This window comes from Panulirus ornatus, chromosome 11 (assembly GCF_036320965.1).
Source record: "Panulirus ornatus isolate Po-2019 chromosome 11, ASM3632096v1, whole genome shotgun sequence".
NCBI classification, from domain to species: domain Eukaryota; kingdom Metazoa; phylum Arthropoda; class Malacostraca; order Decapoda; family Palinuridae; genus Panulirus; species Panulirus ornatus.
The window spans coordinates 45,803,456-45,827,466 of NC_092234.1; the positions used below are offsets into that span (position 1 = coordinate 45,803,456).

At 38.1% G+C, this 24,011-nt stretch overlaps 1 protein-coding gene across 1 annotated transcript; it reads right to left on the reverse strand.

The window, feature by feature from the left end:
- Positions 1-1,435: 1,435 nt before the first annotated feature.
- Positions 1,436-23,203, reverse strand: LOC139751462 (autophagy-related protein 101-like). The gene is made up of 6 exons (XM_071666891.1): positions 23,155-23,203; positions 21,531-21,692; positions 17,580-17,678; positions 12,560-12,674; positions 9,815-9,981; positions 1,436-5,939 (listed from the first exon to the last, which is right to left on the reverse strand). The coding sequence occupies exons 1-6, from the start codon at positions 23,182-23,184 to the stop codon at positions 5,856-5,858; spliced, it is 657 nt and encodes a 218-aa protein (XP_071522992.1). The 5' UTR covers positions 23,185-23,203; the 3' UTR covers positions 1,436-5,855.
- Between the last annotated feature and the right edge of the window lie 808 nt (positions 23,204-24,011).

Genomic DNA, 24,011 nt, shown 5'->3' on the forward strand with positions numbered 1-24,011 from the left:
CAACATTGTTGGAACCACTATTCCTTCAAACATACCCATTTTTGCTTTCCGAGATAATGTTCTCGACTTCCACACATTTTTCAAGGCTCCCAAAATTTTCGCCCCCTCCCCCACCCTATGATCCACTTCCGCTTCCATGGTTCCATCCGCTGACAGATCCACTCCCAGATATCTAAAACACTTCACTTCCTCCAGTTTTTCTCCATTCAAACTCACCTCCCAATTGACTTGACCCTCAACCCTACTGTACCTAATAACCTTGCTCTTATTCACATTTGCTCTTAACTTTCTTCTTCCACACACTTTACCAAACTCAGTCACCAGCTTCTGCAGTTTCTCACATGAATCAGCCACCAGCGCTGTATCATCAGCGAACAACAACTGATTCACTTCCCAAGCTCTCTCATCCCCAACAGACTTCATACTTGCCCCTCTTTCCAGGACTCTTGCATTTACCTCCCTAACAACCCCATCCATAAACAAATTAAACAACCATGGAGACATCACACACCCCTGCCGCAAACCTACATTCACTGAGAACCAATCACTTTCCTCTCTTCCTACACGTACACATGCCTTACATCCTCGATAAAAACTTTTCACTGCTTCTAACAACTTGCCTCCCACACCATATATTCTTAATACCTTCCACAGAGCATCTCTATCAACTCTATCATATGCCTTCTCCAGATCCATAAATGCTACATACAAATCCATTTGCTTTTCTAAGTATTTCTCACATACATTCTTCAAAGCAAACACCTGATCCACACATCCTCTACCACTTCTGAAACCGCACTGCTCTTCCCCAATCTGATGCTCTGTACATGCCTTCACCCTCTCAATCAATACCCTCCCATATAATTTACCAGGAATACTCAACAAACTTATACCTCTGTAATTTGAGCACTCACTCTTATCCCCTTTGCCTTTGTACAATGGCACTATGCACGCATTCCGCCAATCCTCAGGCACCTCGCCATGAGTCATACATACATTAAATAACCTTACCAACCAGTCAACAATACAGTCACCCCCTTTTTTAATAAATTCCACTGCAATACCATCCAAACCTGCTGCCTTGCCGGCTTTCATCTTCCGCAAAGCTTTTACTACCTCTTCTCTGTTTACCAAATCATTTTCCCTAACCCTCTCACTTTGCACACCACCTCGACCAAAACACCCTATATCTGCCACTCTGTCATCAGACACATTCAACAAACCTTCAAAATACTCATTCCATCTCCTTCTCACATCACCACTACTTGTTATCACCTCCCCATTTACGCCCTTCACTGAAGTTCCCATTTGCTCCCTTGTCTTACGCACCCTATTTACCTCCTTCCAGAACATCTTTTTATTCTCCCTAAAATTTACTGATAGTCTCTCACCCCAACTCTCATTTGCCCTTTTTTTCACCTCTTGCACCTTTCTCTTGACCTCCTGTCTCTTTCTTTTATACTTCTCCCACTCAATTGCATTTTTTCCCTGCAAAAATCGTCCAAATGCCTCTCTCTTCTCTTTCACTAATACTCTTACTTCTTCATCCCACCACTCACTACCCTTTCTAAACAGCCCACCTCCCACTCTTCTCATGCCACAAGCATCTTTTGCGCAATCCATCACTGATTCCCTAAATACATCCCATTCCTCCCCCACTCCCCTTACTTCCATTGTTCTCACCTTTTTCCATTCTGTACACAGTCTCTCCTGGTACTTCCCCACACAGGTCTCCTTCCCAAGCTCACTTACTCTCACCACCTTCTTCACCCCAACATTCACTCCTCTTTTCTGAAAACCCATACTAATCTTCACCTTAGCCTCCACAAGATAATGATCAGACATCCCTCCAGTTGCACCTCTCAGCACATTAACATCCAAAAGTCTCTCTTTCGCACGCCTGTCAATTAACACGTAATCCAATAACGCTCTCTGGCCATCTCTCCTACTTACATAAGTATACTTATGTATATCTCGCTTTTTAAACCAGGTATTTCCAATCATCAGTCCTTTTTCAGCACATAAATCTACAAGCTCTTCACCATTTCCATTTACAACACTGAACACCCCATGCATACCAATTATTCCCTCAACTGCCACATTACTCACCTTTGCATTCAAATCACCCATCACTATAACCCGGTCTCGTGCATCAAAACCGCATAATCGAACTATGCTATCAATATTCAAAAAAGTTCCATAAAACATTTTCCGAGTGAAAAATGTCAAACATCTGGGAGTAAATTATTGATTAGTTACTGTCAAATTAGGGAATCTGTTATAACTGGAACTGTTGCATAAAGTAATTTCTTTTCTCATCTTTAACTATACCTTCGTAAAAGAGCATACTGTATGCTGCTGCAGCATAGGAAAGCTCTGACAGTTCCTTTGATATTTCACATCTCATTCATGAAAATGCTTAGTTTTCTTTAAGTCTTTTTTCTGTCTGACCTTTTGTAGAAATTCTCTATAATTTCTTTTTAATGTTAGGTGAGACAGCATGGACAACTGAGTGTCCTAATTGAGGCCATCTCATTAATGTTACATATATATTTCCCCTAGCCTAAGCCAGGTACTCATTTTAGTGACCAACCCCTAAGGGAGGACAAACAATTGGGTTGACAGAGCACAGCTGCCACAACCAGGATTAGAACCTATGTGCTCAATTCCAAGCGGCCCATGAATGTGTCAAGGTCAGCAACACTAGCTGCTACACTACAGAGGTAAGCTTTTCAATTCTTAAGAAATGCTGAAAACAATCTTGTAGACCTTCCCCTAGAAGTGTTTTGTTTATTCTTAAGAGCTGTCAGTGTCTATAAAGTTACGTTTGTGCTTCATCTAAAGAAACTATTCAAGAAAAGTGCTACATTTTCCTATATCCTAAGTATGATTCCACAATAATTATTAATTTTCTTCTTTTTGATCACAGTTTTTGTTCTTCATTCTGATATTCTAGGATGCCTTCCTTCTTTGCAATAAGAGGGAATTTTTAAATGATATCCCTCTATCTCAGTTTTATCATTTTTTTTCTATGATCCACTTATCCTTTTCTTTAAACATGGGTATGATATATGACATATATGTACAGTATGTAAACATAGATCAGTCATAACTAACACATAAACAATAGTTACTGTAAACAAGTTCTAGTAAAGCTTCAAATCTGCAGTTTACTTGGATTATATGATAGTTTCAGTTTTGCAAAATTACATATCTAATATTCCCTTATGCTCTATTGACATGTCTTTCCTTTATCTTGCTTAAAAATACAAGTAGTTTACTAGTTAGTAATTTCCATTTGAGCTAGAAATAAATGTTCTAAATAACTGTTCATGTTTCTAGTACTCTGTCCCAAAGATATGTTAAACAAGACTTCCAAACAGGCAAGTACAGGGAGAAATCTTCTCTCCCTCCATCCTACTCAAAAGCTGTCAAATTTCCTCAACTCCAATACTTGACACAGAAAAGAAGTTTACTTTGTACATTCATATTGCATGAAAAATAACAAGTATGTCCTCACTCACATATGGTGTGAAATTCAAAATAAAAAATAATTATAAAACAATTCTTTTCATGTTAAGGAATGTATGAGCAAGAGGAATTTGGATATACCATCTCCAAATTCTGCTCTCACTCTTCTTTGGATTTATTACAACACAGGCTAGGTACATTTCTGGCAGCAAACAAAAGCAGCCAAAATCAGTGGATATGAAGCTATACTGGCAGAAGATTGTACAGGTGATAGTTCAGTGGACATCTTTATTAATCTATTCCTTTTTCCAAAGGTATGTGCTGTTCAATGGCACCTCAAAGGATAATTTTTATGCCATGACAAAGAAGAAAGTTTATTTTCATTTATCTTTTAAATGACAAGTAATGTCAACCTTTCCATATCATTGTCATGGCCAAGATTGAATAATACACCCACTATATCGATTGTAAACCAGCATCTTCCTAAAAATGCTTGCAAAATTCTGTTTCTTACTATTTACAATTTAATTAATAAGATAAAAATATGCTATTTGAGTGTAATGATACAAGTAATCCAGCATGTCAATAAGAATGACCTTACATATAAAAATTGAACCCAAAAGTCAAAATATTCAAATCTAGACTATGGTGCATTGATAACCACAAGTTAACAATTCAGAAAACAGATTCGTGTGATCCTAATAGCATATTTGCTAGTACACATTTGGCACATATGGAAAACATCTACTGAAAGAAACTCTTGCTTCATAAGGATGACTATTTAAATACAATTACTGAGAGTCAAAGTTTCAGTAACTGAACATTTCATACCAATGATCATTCAAAAAAATCACCAGGCCAATTTCTCATCAAATCATACAAGGATGGTATACAATATTAGTTTTCTCCAGTCAGAACAGTTTCAAGCCATATATCATTACAAGTGAAAACTTCATAATTAGTAAAAAAAAAAAAAAACGATAGCAAGTTACTGTACAGCTGTTATTTTATCTGAGGGTTACAATTACACTATCATAAATTGTACTGTACAAGGAAAAGAATGGGCATTCATTTCTTTTTTTTTTTTGTGCAACTGAAGCCAATTCTGATGTATCATCAGATCTATTCTTGCTATATTCATAGCTGATCATTATGTAATTTACTTTACATTCTTAACATTCCATTAAATTGGTTTTCTTCGCATTAACTTACATTTCAAATTTCTATCATTATCAATAACCACTATAAAAAACATATTTCCACCAGAAACATTATGGCATTCAAGTGATTATGTTTTAACCTGACTGAAGCCTTTCATGCAGACAGTTCAATAGTAATGGTATGTATAAGGGTAGTAACATACTTCTTATGTCAACCTTTAAAAATACCTACAAGTTGAAAACATTACTTACCTTTAGAAGTGAAGATGGAATGTTCACTTCCTAAACACCCGATAACAATCCAGAATGGCCAAAATACTATTTTCCAAAAATGAACTACAAAAGCAGGGTTTCATGATGTATGCCATTCTCAGCAGCTTAAAATTACTAAGTAAAACGTGTCTCTCAAAACATCATTAATAATGTTTATATCTTTTATCTAAAATATAGGTTATTCACATCAGCACATGTAATAAATCAAACATGCAATAAGTGCGTTCATCCAATTCCCATAGCTTGAATAGTTTGCCAAATGTGGCTTTCTCCACCACATTACCATGCAACAGATGAGAAAAAGTATGTTGGACATGGTGAGTTAACTATTCATGGGTAAACTATTATCTATTTTGTGACTGATAGTGAAAATGCTTTCTGCTGAGTAAACTAAACAGCAGATACCAATTATATCCAGTAATTCAACAGTTTTAGCATAAAATGTCTATAAGCAGTTACGTAATCTGCACCTACTGCAGCATATGGAATACCAGTATTAGTACTGAAGATGTAAACAATTAGTGATGTGAAAAATATCGGCACCTATGTATATCACTATTGATTTTTTTCCACAGGTCACAGTGTTGCTCAAGCAATTACTTAATCATTCAAAATCCAGTTTACCAGAATCCAATCATCAAATAAATCATATTTAATCATATATCTACTGGTATCAGTTTAAAATGAACAACCATGTATGATACAATGAATATAAATATCTAAGAAATTATAATGATTATGGTAAACTCGATCTGAAGGATATAGGCAGCTGCATGCCTTCAGATCACGTACTGACTTCATAATGGACGTCCAACTTCCTTGCAGGATCCCACTCCACATCATCTTAGGCTTTGCTTTACTTCATACTTCGAAAACAACAAAGCTCTCCTCAGTAACCACCCCTGCATGCAGTACAGGATCAAAGCTGTAGTAACCTAAGTAGAGCCAGTGTTATAGTGCTAGTGTATCTCTTATCAGCTTCTTGATTGTGGTTGTTGCTGAGGGATTACTTGGAGTAGAGACACTGTAGCTTACCTGTTGAGAATATGTGTATCTGTTATCCACCAATCAAGCACTCACATGCACTAATATTCTTTCTTATACTAATTCTTACTGAATTTCTGCATATCAGCTTATAAAGGAAGCAATTTTTGGAATGTATAAAATACCCTTCTGTTCTGTGCAACTTGACTGTATAAAAGCATTATCCCAGGCATGGTGTAATTTTACAATTCTTGGTCAAAATTTTTGATCTGGGTGGACCCACAAATCATTGTGATGTATACGAAACTTATTTTCTTACCATAACTCTGCTCTTAACCCTTTCAGTCCTGATTGTATTGAAAAAAGTTGTCAAATCCAGCCTGAGAAAAGTTAACAATACTAAAAATGAAAAAAAATCATAGCTATCATAGAGTATCAAAGACATCTAACCCTTGGCAAATATAAGCCAATAAATATATATAAGCCAATACTGCAGCCATTTAAATCCAATACATAACACATGACTACTTGAATCATCCTCTCAGTTTCATTTTTCTCTTTTTTGATTGCAGACTGAGTCTTCCTCTAACAGAACATTTAAAATCAATCAATCTTCATGGTGCTCTGACAACTTCAAGTATGACAAGTGGCTGTTACTGTCATCTGTATCCCACACAGTCTCATTTGCTTACTCTGCAAACTAGAACTGCACTGCACAAGCTCTGTTCTCCCACCATGGTTTACTATGGGTAACAGAATATTTCTTTACATGCTACTAAGAGTTGCATGAGAAATCTGGCATCTATACATGCCTCAGTTCAGTAAAGGAATCTCTGATTCCTTCAAGTGTGGGTGGAAAACTTCAAACTGTACATCATATGTCATTAGAGTTGTTGTGACTAACTGTCAACTTTACGGGGCTGCACCTGAAAAGGTTTAAAAGAAATGCTCTTATTAACAAGGACATTCTGCTTGATGGTATAAAGTTGTACTTCCAAATGGGTGCTAAATCAGCTCATCCTTGTACTTAAAGTAGATTCCTTTCTAAATCCTTAGTGGTCTATTCTGCCAAACATTCTCAAGTAAAAACCCCAGTAGACTGGGAGATTGCGGAAGCAAAAGGAGCTGGCTGTCATTTCTGGGGATCTCTCATAATTTTTCATTGAATCATGAATCTCGTGATGCATCACATATCCATGTGAAATAAATCAGAGAAGGGTTACAAAGGAAATATTGTTTTAAGCTCATTGTAGCATAGAGCTGCCAGGGTTCAATTCTTGGGGTACAGTGGTAAATAATTCATATCAGATATCATGTGTGCATTACATGGTTGAGATATATACACATTACCATAGTGACCTGAGATTCAATCAAAAAGCCTTTCTTGCTTGTCCAAAGCAAGAGCAGCAGTACCTTCACCTCGTAAGGATGCAAATGGTTGCAGAGGAGATGGTTTTAAGCTCATCATTGCCCAAGGGTTTGGCTACCTGGCTGCCACACTGATGGACTGGAGTTCAATCCTTGGAGTTTGGTGGTAATGTGTACATAACATGGTTGAGAAATATAAACATTAGCATAGCCCCTTAGGAGTTGATTAAAAAAGCCTTTCTTCCTCATCGAGTGTAAATGGCAGAATTTCCACTCGTAAAAATGCATTTCACATCAAGAGATCCTTGGTTACAGAAGAGTTGCTGTTTAAAGTTCATCATGGACTAGAATCTAAACACCTGGCTGGAACACAAATGGACCAGGGAGGTAAATAGTTTATACCCTATAGATGTTTGACTGTGCTAGCAGCAAGAGGGAAGACTCAGATAGTATAACAGTAACACCACACAAGGCCCCTGCTCCTAAATGCAGAGTCCTTTGCCAATACCTATCCTAAAATTAACCCTCAAAGTAGCAAGCTGTGCACTATTATTACCCATGGCAGTAATACTGCCTTGATATATGAGTGGTGAAGTGGTGCATGAAACCAATTGACATCCTATGCGTCCCAGACTGCTGATCATATTTTCTGTCTCATCAAAACTAAGTAACCAAGCTCATTTCAACACTTCCCTAAATGCACAGTACACATATACTCATTTTTGCTTCCTCTCTTCATATTCTTTCCCTTCTACTCTTTTCTTACCATAAACCTTTAACAACAAACATGGAAAAGCCCAAAAAGCTTATGGGTGGTATCAGTTCTTAGCATCCTGAGATGCAAGGAATTTCTGGGGTCCTAGCTGTCTTTGTTGCCAATGAAAGGGAAGGCTCAGGCCTTTTCAAGACCCATGGCCCTCTACTAGAATTGGACCTTCATTATTTTCACCAACATTCACAGCCTTACCACTTAACTTGCTTCTGTTAAACACCATTCAGCTGAACAGGTACAGAGACTTGTAGTTTGTAAATCAATACAAACACAATTTAATTTAAAGATTATTTAGGATTTTGTTTCTGGATTAATCTAAGAGGTGTTCATAAATAATATATGTGCCATCACAGTATGTTTCAATACCTTTATTATTCATAATTGATGGGCAAGGGCTTTACTTTTCCAACATACTTTTGATAGTCACATTAATGGCAAGCCTAAACTGCTAGTTAGTAGTTGGTAGGTAGCCAACAGCCATAGAGGTATCACCCGCCTGGGTATCAATAGGGTAAGTGAGCCAGCACTTTAGTGGTTGTCAAGATGGACTCCTATGACCTAGGTAGCTGTTGTTTCTTTCTGCCTCACTAACATGTGGACTACTGGCACTGTGTCCATAAACATACAATCTCTCCTTGTCACTGTAAAACTTGACAACACTTAACTCACACAGCTCATTCTTCATAACTCTATGTTTTCCTGCAATGAGCACTATGCGCTAGCCCTGCCTTTTGGCAAAATGTTGCAGTAGGAGATAGAGGTAGTAGTAGGAACATTTAGGCAGGAGCATTAGGTAGAAGTAGCACGTAAGAACATTATATAGAAGCCATTAGGAACATTATATAGGAGCCTCTGCAAACACTGTGCTAGACTTGCCCTCTGCCAGTGGCCTGTTAAGGGTGAGGCAGTAAAGGTTATGAGGTGGCACTTGAGTTATTTAGTTATGGAGACTCTGTTGCTGTGGCCGCCCCTTTGGGGGAGTTCCAATTGGAACAGGCATCCGAGATATAGATAGACAGATAAATAGATAGACCATTCAGCCAGTACTTCTCATTATAACTTACTTTTCTCAGATACTCAGCAGTTTAATAATGTTTTCATTACTCCCATTCACATCTCTTACTATACCCATCACTCACAACTCTGCTTCAGAGGAGTAGATAGCGATTATTTCAACACCAATATGCCTGTTGCATGCCTACTTGACCATGGATTTTCCAACACTGACATCACCCAGCCTAAGATATACCTACCAGTCACCACTAACTTTCCATATCACCTATAGCTCTATAACTCCACTAACTTTGAAATTCCCACCATATACCCTCTCACACCAGGATGAGATCCTCTACTTAGGAAATTTCAGCATAAAACATGGGGAACAGCTGAAATTCTAACACACAAATATACACTGCTTCAATCCAATGTATTGTTTACACCCAAACACCCAAAAGCCTCTTTCACTTCATTCTTTCATCTCCTTTGCTTCTTCCATTCCAGACACAATGACCATCTTTGTCATTCTCTCTTCACTCATCCTCTTCATAACCTGAACCATTTCAGCAAACAAAGGTTAGCCCTCTCAATCACACTGCACTTACTTCTACAGTCTCTGACATTGTCATTTCTAACATGATCAACTGGTTTTACACCACACATTATCCTCAGGCATTTCATTTCCAACAAATACAGCCTCTTCCTTTATTTTGCATTCAAGGCCCAAGTCATATATACCCACATTCTCATGACTAGTAAAAATATCAAACAAGTAAGTTCCACAACTAACCTTGAAGAGAAATGGTTGGACATCTGCGTAATTTGTGTCATATATAAGGTCAATCTCTGCCTGATTTGGAGGGGAGGGGATATAGTCATGCCGGTTTAGTGTGTCTGTTATATGAAGTAGTCTCTCTCCAAGCGTTTCCCCAACTTTCTCTCGCCAAATCTGTCGCTCTGTGGGAAATATATAGTTATTAGCCCTAAAAATTTGGAAATATTTTTGAAGTTACAAAGCAAACTGAGATCATACAAAATAATAATAATGATGATAATGCTTGATCCCAATATTTTAACACTGACCTTATTCATGTACACTGTTTACTACCATTAATTCAATCCATTACAAACAAAGACTAAAAACTTCTTTTTCAGTGAATGTATATATCCTTGTGAACATGTTCCCCCAAGGTTCTAGTCTTGCACAGAAGTTCTCATCTATGCTAGCCCTAAGAAAAAAGCATAAGAAATGGATAAAAGAAAATAATTTCCAAAGGTGTGAAAACAAGACATACAAAATATGGGATGTATGGTCTATACAAGGAAAATATAACAAGCTTAGCCTCATCGCTTTATTTTAATGTGAGGGGAAAGCATGACCAGTACTCCATGTCATAAAATGACTCCATGAAACACTTCAACACTCCTTAGTCAGAGTGCCAAGAGTTCATTGGACAGCAGCTGTCTAAAACCTACCATCTATAAAGCAATCTACATACACTTCTTGGTAAACCAAGTCCTGTCTTACTGGCACCGTTGCAAAAGTTACATCCATTCATATGGTAATATGATATCACTAGGGTAGGGAAGAAAGAATTCTACCTCCATATTCCCTGAGTGTCATAGGTGTCTAAAGGGAGTGGAAGTGGGGCCTAAAAGCCCTCCCCTTCTTGAATTTCTATTTCTAAAAGATGTAATGGAGGAAAGAGCCAAGCAAGGAATGCTTATCTTCCTCAAAGCTGGGGGCATTTCAATGTATGTGGATGTAAACAAGATGAGAAGGAGAGATAAATAGTATGTTTCTGGAAAGAAACCTGGATGTTCTGGTTCTGTGTAACACAAAGCTCTAAGGTAAAATGGAGGAATAACTTAGGTAATGTCTTAGGAGTAAAGTCAGAGGATAGCGAGAGGACAAGGGTTAAGGAAGGAGTAGTAATACTGCTGAGGCAGGAGTTTTGGGAATGTGTAAATGTGTGTAAGGAAGTGAGCTCCGGACTGATGAAGGTAACACTGAAAGTGGATGGTGAGAGATGGACTATTATTAGCACTTATGCACCTGGCAATGAGAAGAAAGATCATGAGAGGCAAGCATTCTGAAAGCATCTGAGTTAGTGTGTCAGCAGTTTTGATGCAAGAGACCAGAAAGTAGTGATGAGTGATTTCAATGTGATGGTGAGTCATGTGGCAGTTGAGGGTTTAACTGAGGGGAATGGGTTATTCAGTAAAATGAATGGAAATGGTGAACAGTTTGTGGAGTTGTGTGATAAAAAAGGGACAAGTGACTGGGAATACCTTGCTTAAAATGAGGTATATACACAAGTATATGTATATGAATAGAAAGATGGTCAGCAGGAATTAATGGATTACATATCAGTTGATTGGCATGTAAGAGAGACTTTCGGGGGTAAATGTGCTAAGAGAGGCAGCTACTGGGATGACTGATCACAATCTCATGGAGAGAGGTGAAGATTTGTAGAAGTTTTCAGAAAAGAGAGTTGCATGAGTAGTGAGCTTGGAAAAGACACTTATGTGAAGAAACACCAAAAGAGACTGAGTGTAAAATGGCAAAAGGCGAGAGCAAACGAAAGTAGGGGAGTGGGTTAGGATTGGGAGGTATTTAGGGAAGCAGTGCTGGCATGTGCGAGATATGCAAGTGGCATGCGAAAGGTGGGAGGTGGGCAGATTAGAAAGGGTAGTAACAGTTGGGGTAAAGAAGTAAAGTTGCAAGTGAAAAAGAAAAGAGAGGCATTTGGTGGTACTTACAGGAAAGCAGAGCAAAAGACTGGGAGATGTATAAGAGAAAGCAGGAGGAGGTCAAGAGGACAAATGAGGGTGAGTGAGTATCAGTAAACTTTAGGGAGAATAAGATTTTTGGAAGGGGATTTAATAATATACGGGAGACATAAGAACAAATGGGAACATTGGTGAAGGGGTAAAGGGAAAAATGGTAACAGGTAGTGATGAAGAGATAATGTGTTGGAATAAGTACTTTGAAGGACAGTTGAATGTGTTTGATAAAAAGGATTTTTTCAAAACTTTCCACTAGGGAAAATGAAAAGTATTTTAAAGGATACTTGAATGTGTTTGATAATCAGGATTTTTCAAAACTTTCCACTTGGGAAAATGAAATTTTGAAATACCTGTAATTCATGTCTTTTTTGGGAAACCGGTCAGAAATTCAACATTTGTGATATGGAAAAAATAACATAAAACAAATTATATTAACACCCATTATCTGGTCTACACCTAACACTCTTAATCTCTTATGGCATCAAAAAGATTAAGAAAGCAAGCAAATATCAATGTTTGCTTAATATGGATGTGAAAAGTAAAGATACTTACAACTAGTGGTTTATACAAAATGAATTTCTATTATCTAAAGATGAACATAGCTCTGATAAAAAAACTATCAATTATCAATTAACAGCTTTGGCTTTTACAAAATCTTTAATGAAACTACCTATACACTACAACTAATGAAATGAAAATGACTATTCTGTCTCGCTTATTTGGTCATATAAAATCATAATCTTACCATGTTCGTTGTTTAACGAGACTACATTAACTCGTAACGTCCACACTTCCCAAGGAATACTTTCTGTACCAAATGGCCATCTCACACGTTTTCGTTGATAAAACTCTAAAGCAACCTGTAAAATCAATACTTTCCTGTAATGTTATTACATTTTCTTTATTATCATTTTTCTAATTATCATCATTATACTTAATCGCTGTCTCCCACATTAGCGAGGTAGCGCAAGGAAACAGACGAAAGAATGGCCAAACCCACCCACATACACATGTATATACATAAACACCAACACGCTCATACACATACCTATACATTTCAACATATACATACATATACATACACACATGTACATATTCATTCTTGCTGCCTTCATCCATTCCCATTGCTACCCCGCCACACATGAAATAGCACCCCCCCCCCCCCGTGCGCGCACGCTTGAGGTAGCGCTAGGAAAGGACAAAAAGGCCACATTTGTTCACAGTCAGTCTCTAGCTGTCATTTGTAATGCTATATGTGATATGGAAAAAATAACATAAAGCAAATTATATTAACACCCATTATCTGGTCTACACCTAACACTCTTAATCTGTTAAGGCATCCAGGCCCCACAAAACTTTCCATGGTTTACCCCAGACGCTTCACGTACCCTGGTTCAATCCAATGACAGCACGTCTACCCTGGTATACCACACTGTTCCAATTCACTCTATTCCTTGCATGCCTTTCACCGTCCTGTATGTTCAGGCCCCAATCGCTCAAAATCTTTTTCACTCTATCCTTCCACCTTCAATTTGGTCTCCTGCTTCTCCTCGTTCCCTCCACCTCTGACACACATATCCTCTTTGTCAATCTTTCCTCACTCTTTCTCTCCATGTGACCAAAGCATTTCAACACAGCCCTCTTCTGCTCTCTCAATGGCACTCTTTTTATTTCCACACGTTCTCCTACCCTTTCATTGCTTACTCACACCACATACTGTCCTCAAACATCTCATTTCCAATGCATCCACCCTCTTCCGCGCAACCCTATCTGTAGCCCATGCCTCGCAACCATGGTACATTGTTGGAACCACTATTCCTTCAAACATACCCATTTTTGCTCTCCGAGATAATGTTCCCACCTTCCACACTTTCTTCAATGCTCCCAGAACCTTCACCACCTCCCCCACCTTGTGGCTCACTTACTATTATCACTTGATTGCTGTGTCCCGTGTCTATGAGGTAGTGCCAGGAAACAGATGAAGAGAGGCCCATCCATGCATATACACATATATACATAAACACCCATACACACACACACATATACATATCAACATATACATATATACACATGTACATATTCTTGCTTGCATTCATCCATTTCTGTACCATCCCCGCCCCACATGAAAACAGCATTGCTACCCCCGGCTTCAGCGAGGTAGTGGCGGGAAAACAGACAAAAAGGCCACATTCATTCACACTCAGTCTCTAGCTGTCATGTGTAATGCATCAAATCCTCAGCTCCCAATCCACATCCATGCCCCACAGACCTTTCCCTGGTTTACCCCAGACATTTCATATGCCTTTCCTGCTTTGACAAGGAAGTGTCAGGAACATATAATAAAATGCCTCATTCACACACATACAATCTATACCTGTCATGAAAGGTATTACATAATATAAAGAAAGAAAAAAGTAAACATTACCAGATTCCTGACATTTTTCACTGCAACATTATCTAAAACATGAAGCTGTGAACAATATTCTAAGCCTCTAATAATGTTGGTTTTGAAAAATCAAATGCTATTTTACTCTTCAAAGTCAGGGGTGTTCACCATGATCTACCACCCTCAATCACCACACTATCCAAAAGGCCAGCTAATGCTCATTTGTAAAGACCTAACCTTCACACAGCAATCTGCCATGCCTGTGATATCATTAGCACCATAATGCAGGTAGCGATTCCCAAACTTCAACCCATATTATTTACTACTCCCAGGAAACTGTGCCATGGTCCTATAACTGTAAGAAAACAAAAGACAACAGGGACAAGGAGGAGGACTCATAACATTCATCAACCAAACTTAAACTCTCCCCAATACCAATGACAATACAAAACAACTCACACACAACAGCAAAAGCACTCAATACATACAGTCCATAGAAATAAAACATATTCCCTGGGGAGTGAACCCTTGGCCTGTAACAGTCAGGCCTCAAGAAAATAGTAGAGATATTCAATTTTATATTCCAGCGCTAACATTTATCACCTCCACACAGACCACTCTGAGTACCTATGTATTCAAACAACACAGGAAATCGTTCCCTCTTATATTCACATCTTCTAGAACTAAGAGCAGAAGGAGCCCAAAGAGCATTTATCCTCAAAGGTTCACTTATCTGTTTGTGATGCTAACTCATTCAGGGAGGAAATGCAAGCATGTACAAAAAAAAAAAAATACTTGTTTGCTGTTTCCCACAGAGAGGTAACACCACGAACATCCAAGACATCCACCCTCCTATGTACTTTTTTAACTATTTCCTGTGCCTTACATCTATACAGTACAATAAGGGTTACTACATCCTCAAACATATCAATCTTTGCCCTCACAGAAAGTGACCTCTCTTTCCACATACACATCAACATCCCAAGATCTGAGCCCCCTCACCCCCATATGACTTACTTCAGTTTTCATGGTTCCATCTGCTGCCATATCCTCTCCCAAATATCTCTAATATTCTACAAAGCATAATAATAATAATCTTTCTTTTCTTTCATACCTGGTCATGGTTTCCCACATTAGAAAGGTAAAACCAGATGCAGACAAAGAAAGTGCTTCATTCACTCACTCTCTAGCTGTCATGCATTATGTACCAAATCCACAGCCTCTAGGGAGACCAAATTGGAGATGGAAGGATGAAGTGAAAAAGATTTTGAGTCATCATGGCCTGAACATGCAGAGGTGAAAGGCTTCATGGGACAGTGAATTCGAAAGATGTGTTATACTGGGGTCGACATGCTGTCAATGGATTGAACCAGGGCATGTGAAGCATCTGGGGTAAGCCATAAATATATTTATTACCTTTAATGTTGAATACATAAACTTCATGGTCATATAATGCTAAGGTAAAAAAAAAAAAGAATTATTTTTTTTTTATTATACTTTGTCGCTGTCTCCCGCGTTTGCGAGGTAGCGCAAGGAAACAGACGAAAGAAATGGCCCAACCCCCCCCCCATACACATGTATATACATACGTCCACACACACAAATATACATACCTACACAGCTTTCCATGGTTTACCCCAGACGCTTCACATGCCTTGATTCAATCCACTGACAGCACGTCAACCCCGGTATACCACATCACTCCGATTCACTCTATTCCTTGCCCTCCTTTCACCCTCCTGCATGTTCAGGCCCCGATCACACAAAATCTTTTTCACTCCATCTTTCCACCTCCAATTTGGTCTCCCTCTTCTCCTCGTTCCCTCCACCTCCGACACATATATCCTCTTGGTCAATCTTTCCTCACTCATTCTCTCCATGTGCCCAAACCACTTCAAAACACCCTCTTCTGCTCTCTCAACCACGCTCTTTTTATTTCCACACATCTCTCTTACCCTTACGTTACTCACTCGATCAAACCACCTCACACCACACATTGTCCTCAAACATCTCATTTCCAGCACATCCATCTTCCTGCGCACAACTCTATCCATAGCCCACGCCTCGCAACCATACAACATTGTTGGAACCACTATTCCTTCAAACATACCCATTTTTGCTTTCCAAGATAATGTTCTCGACTTCCACACATTCTTCAAGGCCCCCAGAATTTTCGCCCCCTCCCCCACCCTATGATCCACTTCCGCTTCCATGGTTCCATCCGCTGCCAGATCCACTCCCAGATATCTAAAACACTTCACTTCCTCCAGTTTTTCTCCATTCAAACTCACCTCCCAATTGACTTGACCCTCAACCCTACTGTACCTAATAACCTTGCTCTTATTCACATTTACTCTTAACTTTCTTCTTCCACACACTTTACCAAACTCAGTCACCAGTTTCTGCAGTTTCTCACATGAATCAGCCACCAGCGCTGTATCATCAGTGAACAACAACTGACTCACTTCCCAAGCTCTCTCATCCCCAACAGACTTCATACTTGCCCCTCTTTCCAAAACTCTTGCATTTACCTCCCTAACAACCCCATCCATAAACAAATTAAACAACCATGGAGACATCACACACCCCTGCCGCAAACCTACATTCACTGAGAACCAATCACTTTCACTCTCTTCCTACACGTACACATGCCTTACATCCTCGATAAAAACTTTTCACTGCTTCTAACAACTTTCCTCCCACACCATATATTCTTAATACCTTCCACAGAGCATCTCTATCAACTCTATCATATGCCTTCTCCAGATCCATAAATGCTACATACAAATCCATTTGCTTTTCTAAGTATTTCTCACATACATTCTTCAAAGCAAACACCTGATCCACACATCCTCTACCACTTCTGAAACCACACTGCTCTTCCCCAATCTGATGCTCTGTACATGCCTTCACCCTCTCAATCAATACCCTCCCATATAAAAAAAAAAAGAAAAAGAAATAAGCATTAATTTCCTTGAGGAAACAGATATTCTTAGGGGAACTACACTGAAAGGTACTGCTGTCTCTAAAAGTTTAGCATGCACGCTATGGTGGTATGTCAAGAGACCGACACTTCCAATTACAAAATCATCATACACAAAAGTCTCCTCTGTCTACAATAAAAGACTGACTTCCCTGATACCCTTATGGATCTAACAATTCATGACTTTATATTTTCATTTTTCCCGGTCAAGTTTTTTTTTAACAATATATCATTTGCTATATATCATACATGGCCATAACATTTGAAAAGGTTTCCATACATCTATCTTCTTAAATTCACTTTTTTTCCATTGCTTATATCTTTTCTTGCATCTTAAATCCCTAACCTGTTTTCATAATTCTAAATATGCCACACGATACATGTAACAAGACATACCTGGCCACTGGATGGAGCATCAGGCGCCCGGATAGCTTCACAGAAGCCACTAACTTCTCGGCGAATGTTCTTATCCAAGTCTTCCGACGAACACCGCACCTACAACAACACATTTCATTAGATACTTCCTTGACTGCTTTACTATTCTGTAATAAGATGCTGCACAGTAAAGTATTATGAGAAAAAAATTATAAAAAACAAATACTGAAACAGTGAAAATCTTTCTATTTAGCATTATAAAGTCCAATCCAAATTACAAAGGATGTATCCAATTCATAAAGGCATATGCCTTTACAGGGAATTCATTTTGCATTACTGGAAACTAACCATAGTTTTACAGGATGGCAAGAGGCAGAGCTGTGCTATAACCTTGAGGCAAACTTGCTAACTTACATCCCTCAACAATCAATATCTATGAACTCAGTTACAAAAACAGATTTCTGAAAATCATTATCTGCTATAAAACAACTTATCAAAAACTAATCTCTACATATAAAAACATGTCTCAAGGAGCACTTGTCAGGCATTTCAACAACAAAAGTATAACAGTTCAACCTTTTTAGTAACAAAAGCTAAGCTACCTACCAACATTAAAAATTCCCTCTCATACTACAGAACAGGGTAGTAATTGAAGCAACTCCTCCAAATATGAATATTTCTTACACATATATGAATATATTCATCTGCAATAGGGGCAATAGCCCAATATCTTTATGACTGTTCTTGCCTCTCCAGATAAGCTTTTGTATCACTGATGATACTTTGTGAACTGACAAACTGATATATCGATATACACTGATGTACTTTCTATGAAATATCTTGTCTAGCTTTAGTTTCACAGATAATGGGTAGTGACTATGCAGACTAGGAATGTAAGCCTTCTTCTTAAAAAGTACTATAATGACATACTGTAGAAGTAAAAGCAAGCATTTCTTCACTCTATAAGACATACATGACAAACAGAAAGGACATGACAGCTGTAGTGGTAGCAATACATGATACTGTAGACCCCAGTTACCTCCACTTTTGTAAACAAATATCCAATGCCAAATACCAGCTCTGCTGTTCTGTAAGTAATCCTTCTATGATATTTACTTCTTGGTTAGGTGCAAAATCCTGTGCAATGCAAAAGTAATATTCTGGGATTCAAATTATGGATGGAACAGTGCATTTTGCAACTTGACTCATTCCACATTAAAATCCTGGTAACATCTGCCATACCAATGGAAAATGTGTTGAAAGAATCACATGCTGCCTGAATTGTACTGGGAGTGAAATAAAAATGGGTGGAAATATTGTCTGCAAAATATCAAAAGAATTTCCTTTACATTCCATGGCCAAAAAAGGAATTTTCTTAGAGTCATGATTCAGATTAAGCTCCAAGTTATAAAACCTTTCATATGGAGCATAACTCAGTCAAAATTCAAACTAGTTATGCAACTTACGCCATTCAATTATTTGGATGCTGTGAAACAACTACATAAAATTTGCATCTTCATTAAATTAAGGTATCCCACTGATGGACGATGGAAAAACAACGATGAATCTGAATAAAGCAACCCCTAAGTGCTATGCACACAAGGCAACAGGGTATTACTCGGGCAAAAACTAAACTAGGTTTGGGGGGTCTTATAACAATTAGTTCTTCGGATGCTAGAAAATAAGAATATAAAGGTCCAAGGATAATGCTGGAATTTTCTTCAAAATATGAACCAGGTTAAGTTTAAAGTCAAACCAACATTCAAGAGGCATAACTCAGATATACTAAAAAACAAAGTCAGAGGGTCTTAAGCCAATCAATTCTTTAGAAGCTGGGAAACAACCGCAAAAAGATATTATGTGATGGGCCTGACCTGAGCTGAAATGAATAGATCAAATACATCTCCACTAAATCCGGATGTAACTCATCATAATGCATGGATAATGATGATGATGGACACAACACAAAAGCTATCAGAATGAATCTATTCACCTATATTTCCATATGTTTAGTAACACTTCCATGTGCCAAGGAACATCAATATCCTTAGATATGAAAATCAGCTGACGTTTATACAAAGCATGTTGTCACCTAAAGAAACAACAAAAGGCCAATACATTAAACTGAATAACACCACTATTGAAGGAAACCCCTTCTTAGCAGTCAACAACTGCTATTACTTTATCAGAGACTTATAAAATCCTGTTCCTGTTCTAGCTTCCTACATCACAGCAGATTCCCATATCAAAAATCCCCTATCAAACAAAAGTTCTCCAATCTATCCTTCCATCCCACCTTAGGGCTTCCTCCTTAAATGTTCCTACTCAATTCACAAAAGAATGCTCCTTTAATTTCTATAACTTCTCTCAATCTGCAAATATCATTTAAGTGCTCCATTTTCTGGACCAGGGCATGTGAAGCAGCTAGGGTAAACCATGGAACAATCTGTGGGAGTGGGGTCTAGTTGTGGATAGGGAGCTGTGGTTTTGGTTCATTACAAAAGAGAGTAAGAGAATGGATGTCAGCGAATGTGGCCTCTCTTCATCTGTTCCTGGCATGACCTCACTAATGCGGGATGGCTATCGAAAAAAAAAAAATATGTTCTTATCAATTACTTCTTTCATTAATACCAAATCTCCCACTGATTTTCTCATTCCACTACAGCACTTGGCACACAATAATGATGGTAGCACTACTGTACTTTCAACAAACCTTGCTATATTTATGGCTTAGTCTTTCTTTTACTAACCTCTACAAAGTGCTTAGTTTTTATTTGCCTTTCAACAGTCTGATGTATCTGCTTCTGTCCTATTTGCTTAAAGTACAACCAAGCAAAAAAGTTATAAAGTTCATGGTTTTACTTGCATGAAAAAATTCTAATTTACTCTTTTTGTAACTTCCGTCCCAATTTGCCAGTTCTAACCATCAAACCGAGCATATCAATCAATATCCCTAAGTTCTATCATTCTCATGAGTGACAGTAAAAGAATTTTTGGTATCCAGTAAAGTACATCTACTCTTTAACAATTAGTGGCCATCTGCATTTCTATCATTCATATTTCTTATATTTAAAATAAATAAGAAGCCTTTAAAACTTAATCATCAAGGATTGCAATACCACTAGAGTATAGATACTTTTTATCTGAGGTAATGAAACCACAAAAAATATGTTTAAACTCTTAAAGCACAAGCCCTCCAACAATCTCCATTTTGATTCTGATTACTTGAACATAATTTGGTTTCAACTTCATTTCTATCTTCGTTACAAAAGCAATACTGAGTGCATCACATAATCAAATAAAATCTAGTAATTTGAACTGCATTACCCAAACACTTAGTTCAACCAGACAGAATAAATGGCAATAGAAACTACCGTGACAAGTGGACTATGAAATGATTAACATCACAAGTGAACTCCATCATAAACGACACCATTATTTCCGAAATGGACATAATAAAGTAATCAAAATTCCTCCATAAACGCATGGTATATCATGATGGTTACAAACAATGAACTTACTTAGGTACCATACTTCTTTCCATACAACCATGGAAGTCCAACTCTCCCTCCCAGAATTTTTATCATTCACTCTAACAGTGTAAATTTGCCTAGCCTAGAAAAAAAAGCCTCATATTATTCATTAAATCAGGTCACACACCTTAAAGCTCATACACCAATATCGTCAATTCACATCTTTTCTACAGAAATACATCTTAATAAGAATAACAAGTGCAAATGTGGAAATTTCTCATATGAGAAGTGGAATACCTAACATCGCTGAACTGGAGATTTACATTCAAAAACAACATTCCTTGCATAGGCAGTAAGACTTCTCATATAGATTATGATTACGATCAGTAATCATAGAAACACCATATTCTTCTCAGACTGTATAATCCATTCCCGCCAATGGTGCCATATACTAAACACCTAAAATAATACAATTCTGCATGACCTCACCTTTACTTACATAAGTAAAATCAATGAAATCGCAGTCGACGTCTTGGAAACCAATGGTTCCAACAGCATATGTGTCATCATTCTTGTAGTGAAATTTTCCTGTAGATCGATGGAAGAGCAGTGTGTGAAACAGACTTAAAACTGCTTCATCCACCTGTCTGCCCTCCACATTCTGATGGGCAAAAAAAAAATCAAACACAAAAAACCTTTAGTAACAGAGGAAACAGTAAGGAAAACAAACCTTGCATGAATATTCTCATTTATAGAAAATAATCATCCTGTATCTCATATACCTTTCCCACTAAACTAATATAGTTGCGATGAACACTTACGTTTTGCCATAATATATAGGCAAACAATCACAATCCTCTCATAAAGATACTCTACATGTATCTAACACTCTGTTATCCTATGACGTATATGTTCATATCTCCCACTATAAGTCTTCATACTCGATTGCGACTTCCTGTTAGCAAGGTAGCTCCAGGAACACATGAACAAAGGCTGCATTCATTCACATCCATTCTCTAGCTGTCATGTGTAATGTTTAAAAAGCAACAGCTCCCTACCCACACAACCAGGCCCCACTGACCTTTCCATGGTTTACCCTTCACATCTACATGTACACTAATTCAAACACAAGATAGCAACACTCTCAATGCATCTACACCTCACATAATCAATTACCCTAATGCCAATTTTTCAAAAAGTGTTCCGGTGTTACTCAGAATCTGTTTTCAGCGGCTCCTGTACCCCAAGGATGCACCACTTCCAGTAGCCGGGGAAAAGTGAACCCCTTTGATGTGACTTCTTTGACAAGACTGTATTTCCAGCGATCTAGTTTGACGCCAAAAGAGAAACTAAACTTATCATTCATATATCAAAATGCGTCTTTAGAAAGGTGGTATTAATTAATGCTATTTCGATGGTACAATTCTAAAATTCAGTATAAGGTACAGTATACTAAAGTTTCATTTCCAATGAATAATTCTGCCATTTCCATTTGCTGCAAATGTTCGAGATTAAATAATAATTCCCAAATATCTGAAAAATTCACTTAGAAAAGCTAGTGCGTCTCCATATACACGTTACGCTTTTGTGCGTCTATTATCACTTGTTTTACTGTCTCTCATGTCATTACAGCTCAGGATACTTGACCACCTATCCACTGCATCTTAAAATGTCTAATGTACCTCTGTTTTCAGCTATAATAACCCAAAATAACCACACCAAACCCAACCAACCAACCCTCCACCACCACCATCATAACTTCCAAGCTTGGCTCCATTAACACACGCAACCCAGGCATACCAAACCTCTCACCAAGGATGCTGGACTTTTCCTTAATCAATTCTACACATCAATGCGGTAATCTCCTTCAATTCTCATCTTGAAATTCAGCTCGACCTACTTTACTCCATGCACGAATACACGGCATTAAATTATTAGATACCTTTAGCACGATTGTGTGAGGGGGGGAAGCTCTATTCTTCCAACCCAATTTTCCCATCTGTTTCTCGTCTCATTACCTTCCCCATCATTCTCAATGATGGAACTCAGCTTCAGGGAACGTCGTGCCTAAGGACTATCGGAATGGACGAGTGGGAAAGGGAAATTAAAGCATATAAACTCACCAGCTCGAGGACCTGCGTATTAGCGTTCATTCTCGGCTTTGTTTTGATGTGCGTCGAAGAAAACACGCTCGCCAGTCAGCTGATGATGACGTCACTGGACGCGGGAATTTTGAAACTCGTGAATCGACACGAGGTTCATCGTCAGCCATTAGGCAAATGAATAAATAAAAAAAAAAGATAGATTGGCCATTGTAAAGTATTTAATTTTGTTATCAGTGATATTCTATAATCGTTATTCAAAATTCTCGACGGAAATTTCTACGCCATCCAGGATTCGAACCTGGACCCGGTAGATGAGTCGTTAATCTACTAATCCCAGGTTTACAGTGATAATTCTTGCCCTGTTCTACCTACATGTGTGGACGAGAAGGTATGGAACTTGATCAAGGACTTAGTTTTATCCAAGTTCTGTTGTCAAAGTCAGACAGTAAAACGGTTTGATCTTTCGTTGATGAATTTCGTGGACAGTGTAGTAGGGGAAAGCAAGGACTGTTGTTGACATAAATTTGTTGTACTGGTACAAAACTATTACATGGAACATATTCCATGGAACATATCTTCGTATTCTACACAAATACAGCCAATATTTAGGGTTAGGGGTGGGGGAGGGGGGTTGATTTACTTCAGCTGCCTCGCTATTTAGGTTAAGAAGAAAAATACTTAATGAACATTTATACTGTAATTTCATTAAATGCTATTAATCTGATCAGTAATTCTTAATTTATCTTTTTTTTTTTTCCCTCCAAGTCTTCGCTCTATCCTTGAGCTTCTTTATTTACATGAAACGAATCGAAGCGATTCATTCCAGTCATTTGATTCGAATCGCATTGACTCAGTCAAAACCAAACTCAGGTTCG

Coding starts and splice junctions, on each gene's coding strand:
- LOC139751462 (XM_071666891.1), bottom strand. CDS start 23,184: ATGAACGCTAATACGCAGGTCCTCGAGCTG. Junction 17,679..21,530: donor ATTTCATTGATTTTACTTAT/GTAAGTAAAGGT, acceptor GTGTTGTTGTAG/GTGCGGTGTTCGTCGGAAGA. Junction 9,982..12,559: donor CTCGTTAAACAACGAACATG/GTAAGATTATGA, acceptor TATTTCCCACAG/AGCGACAGATTTGGCGAGAG.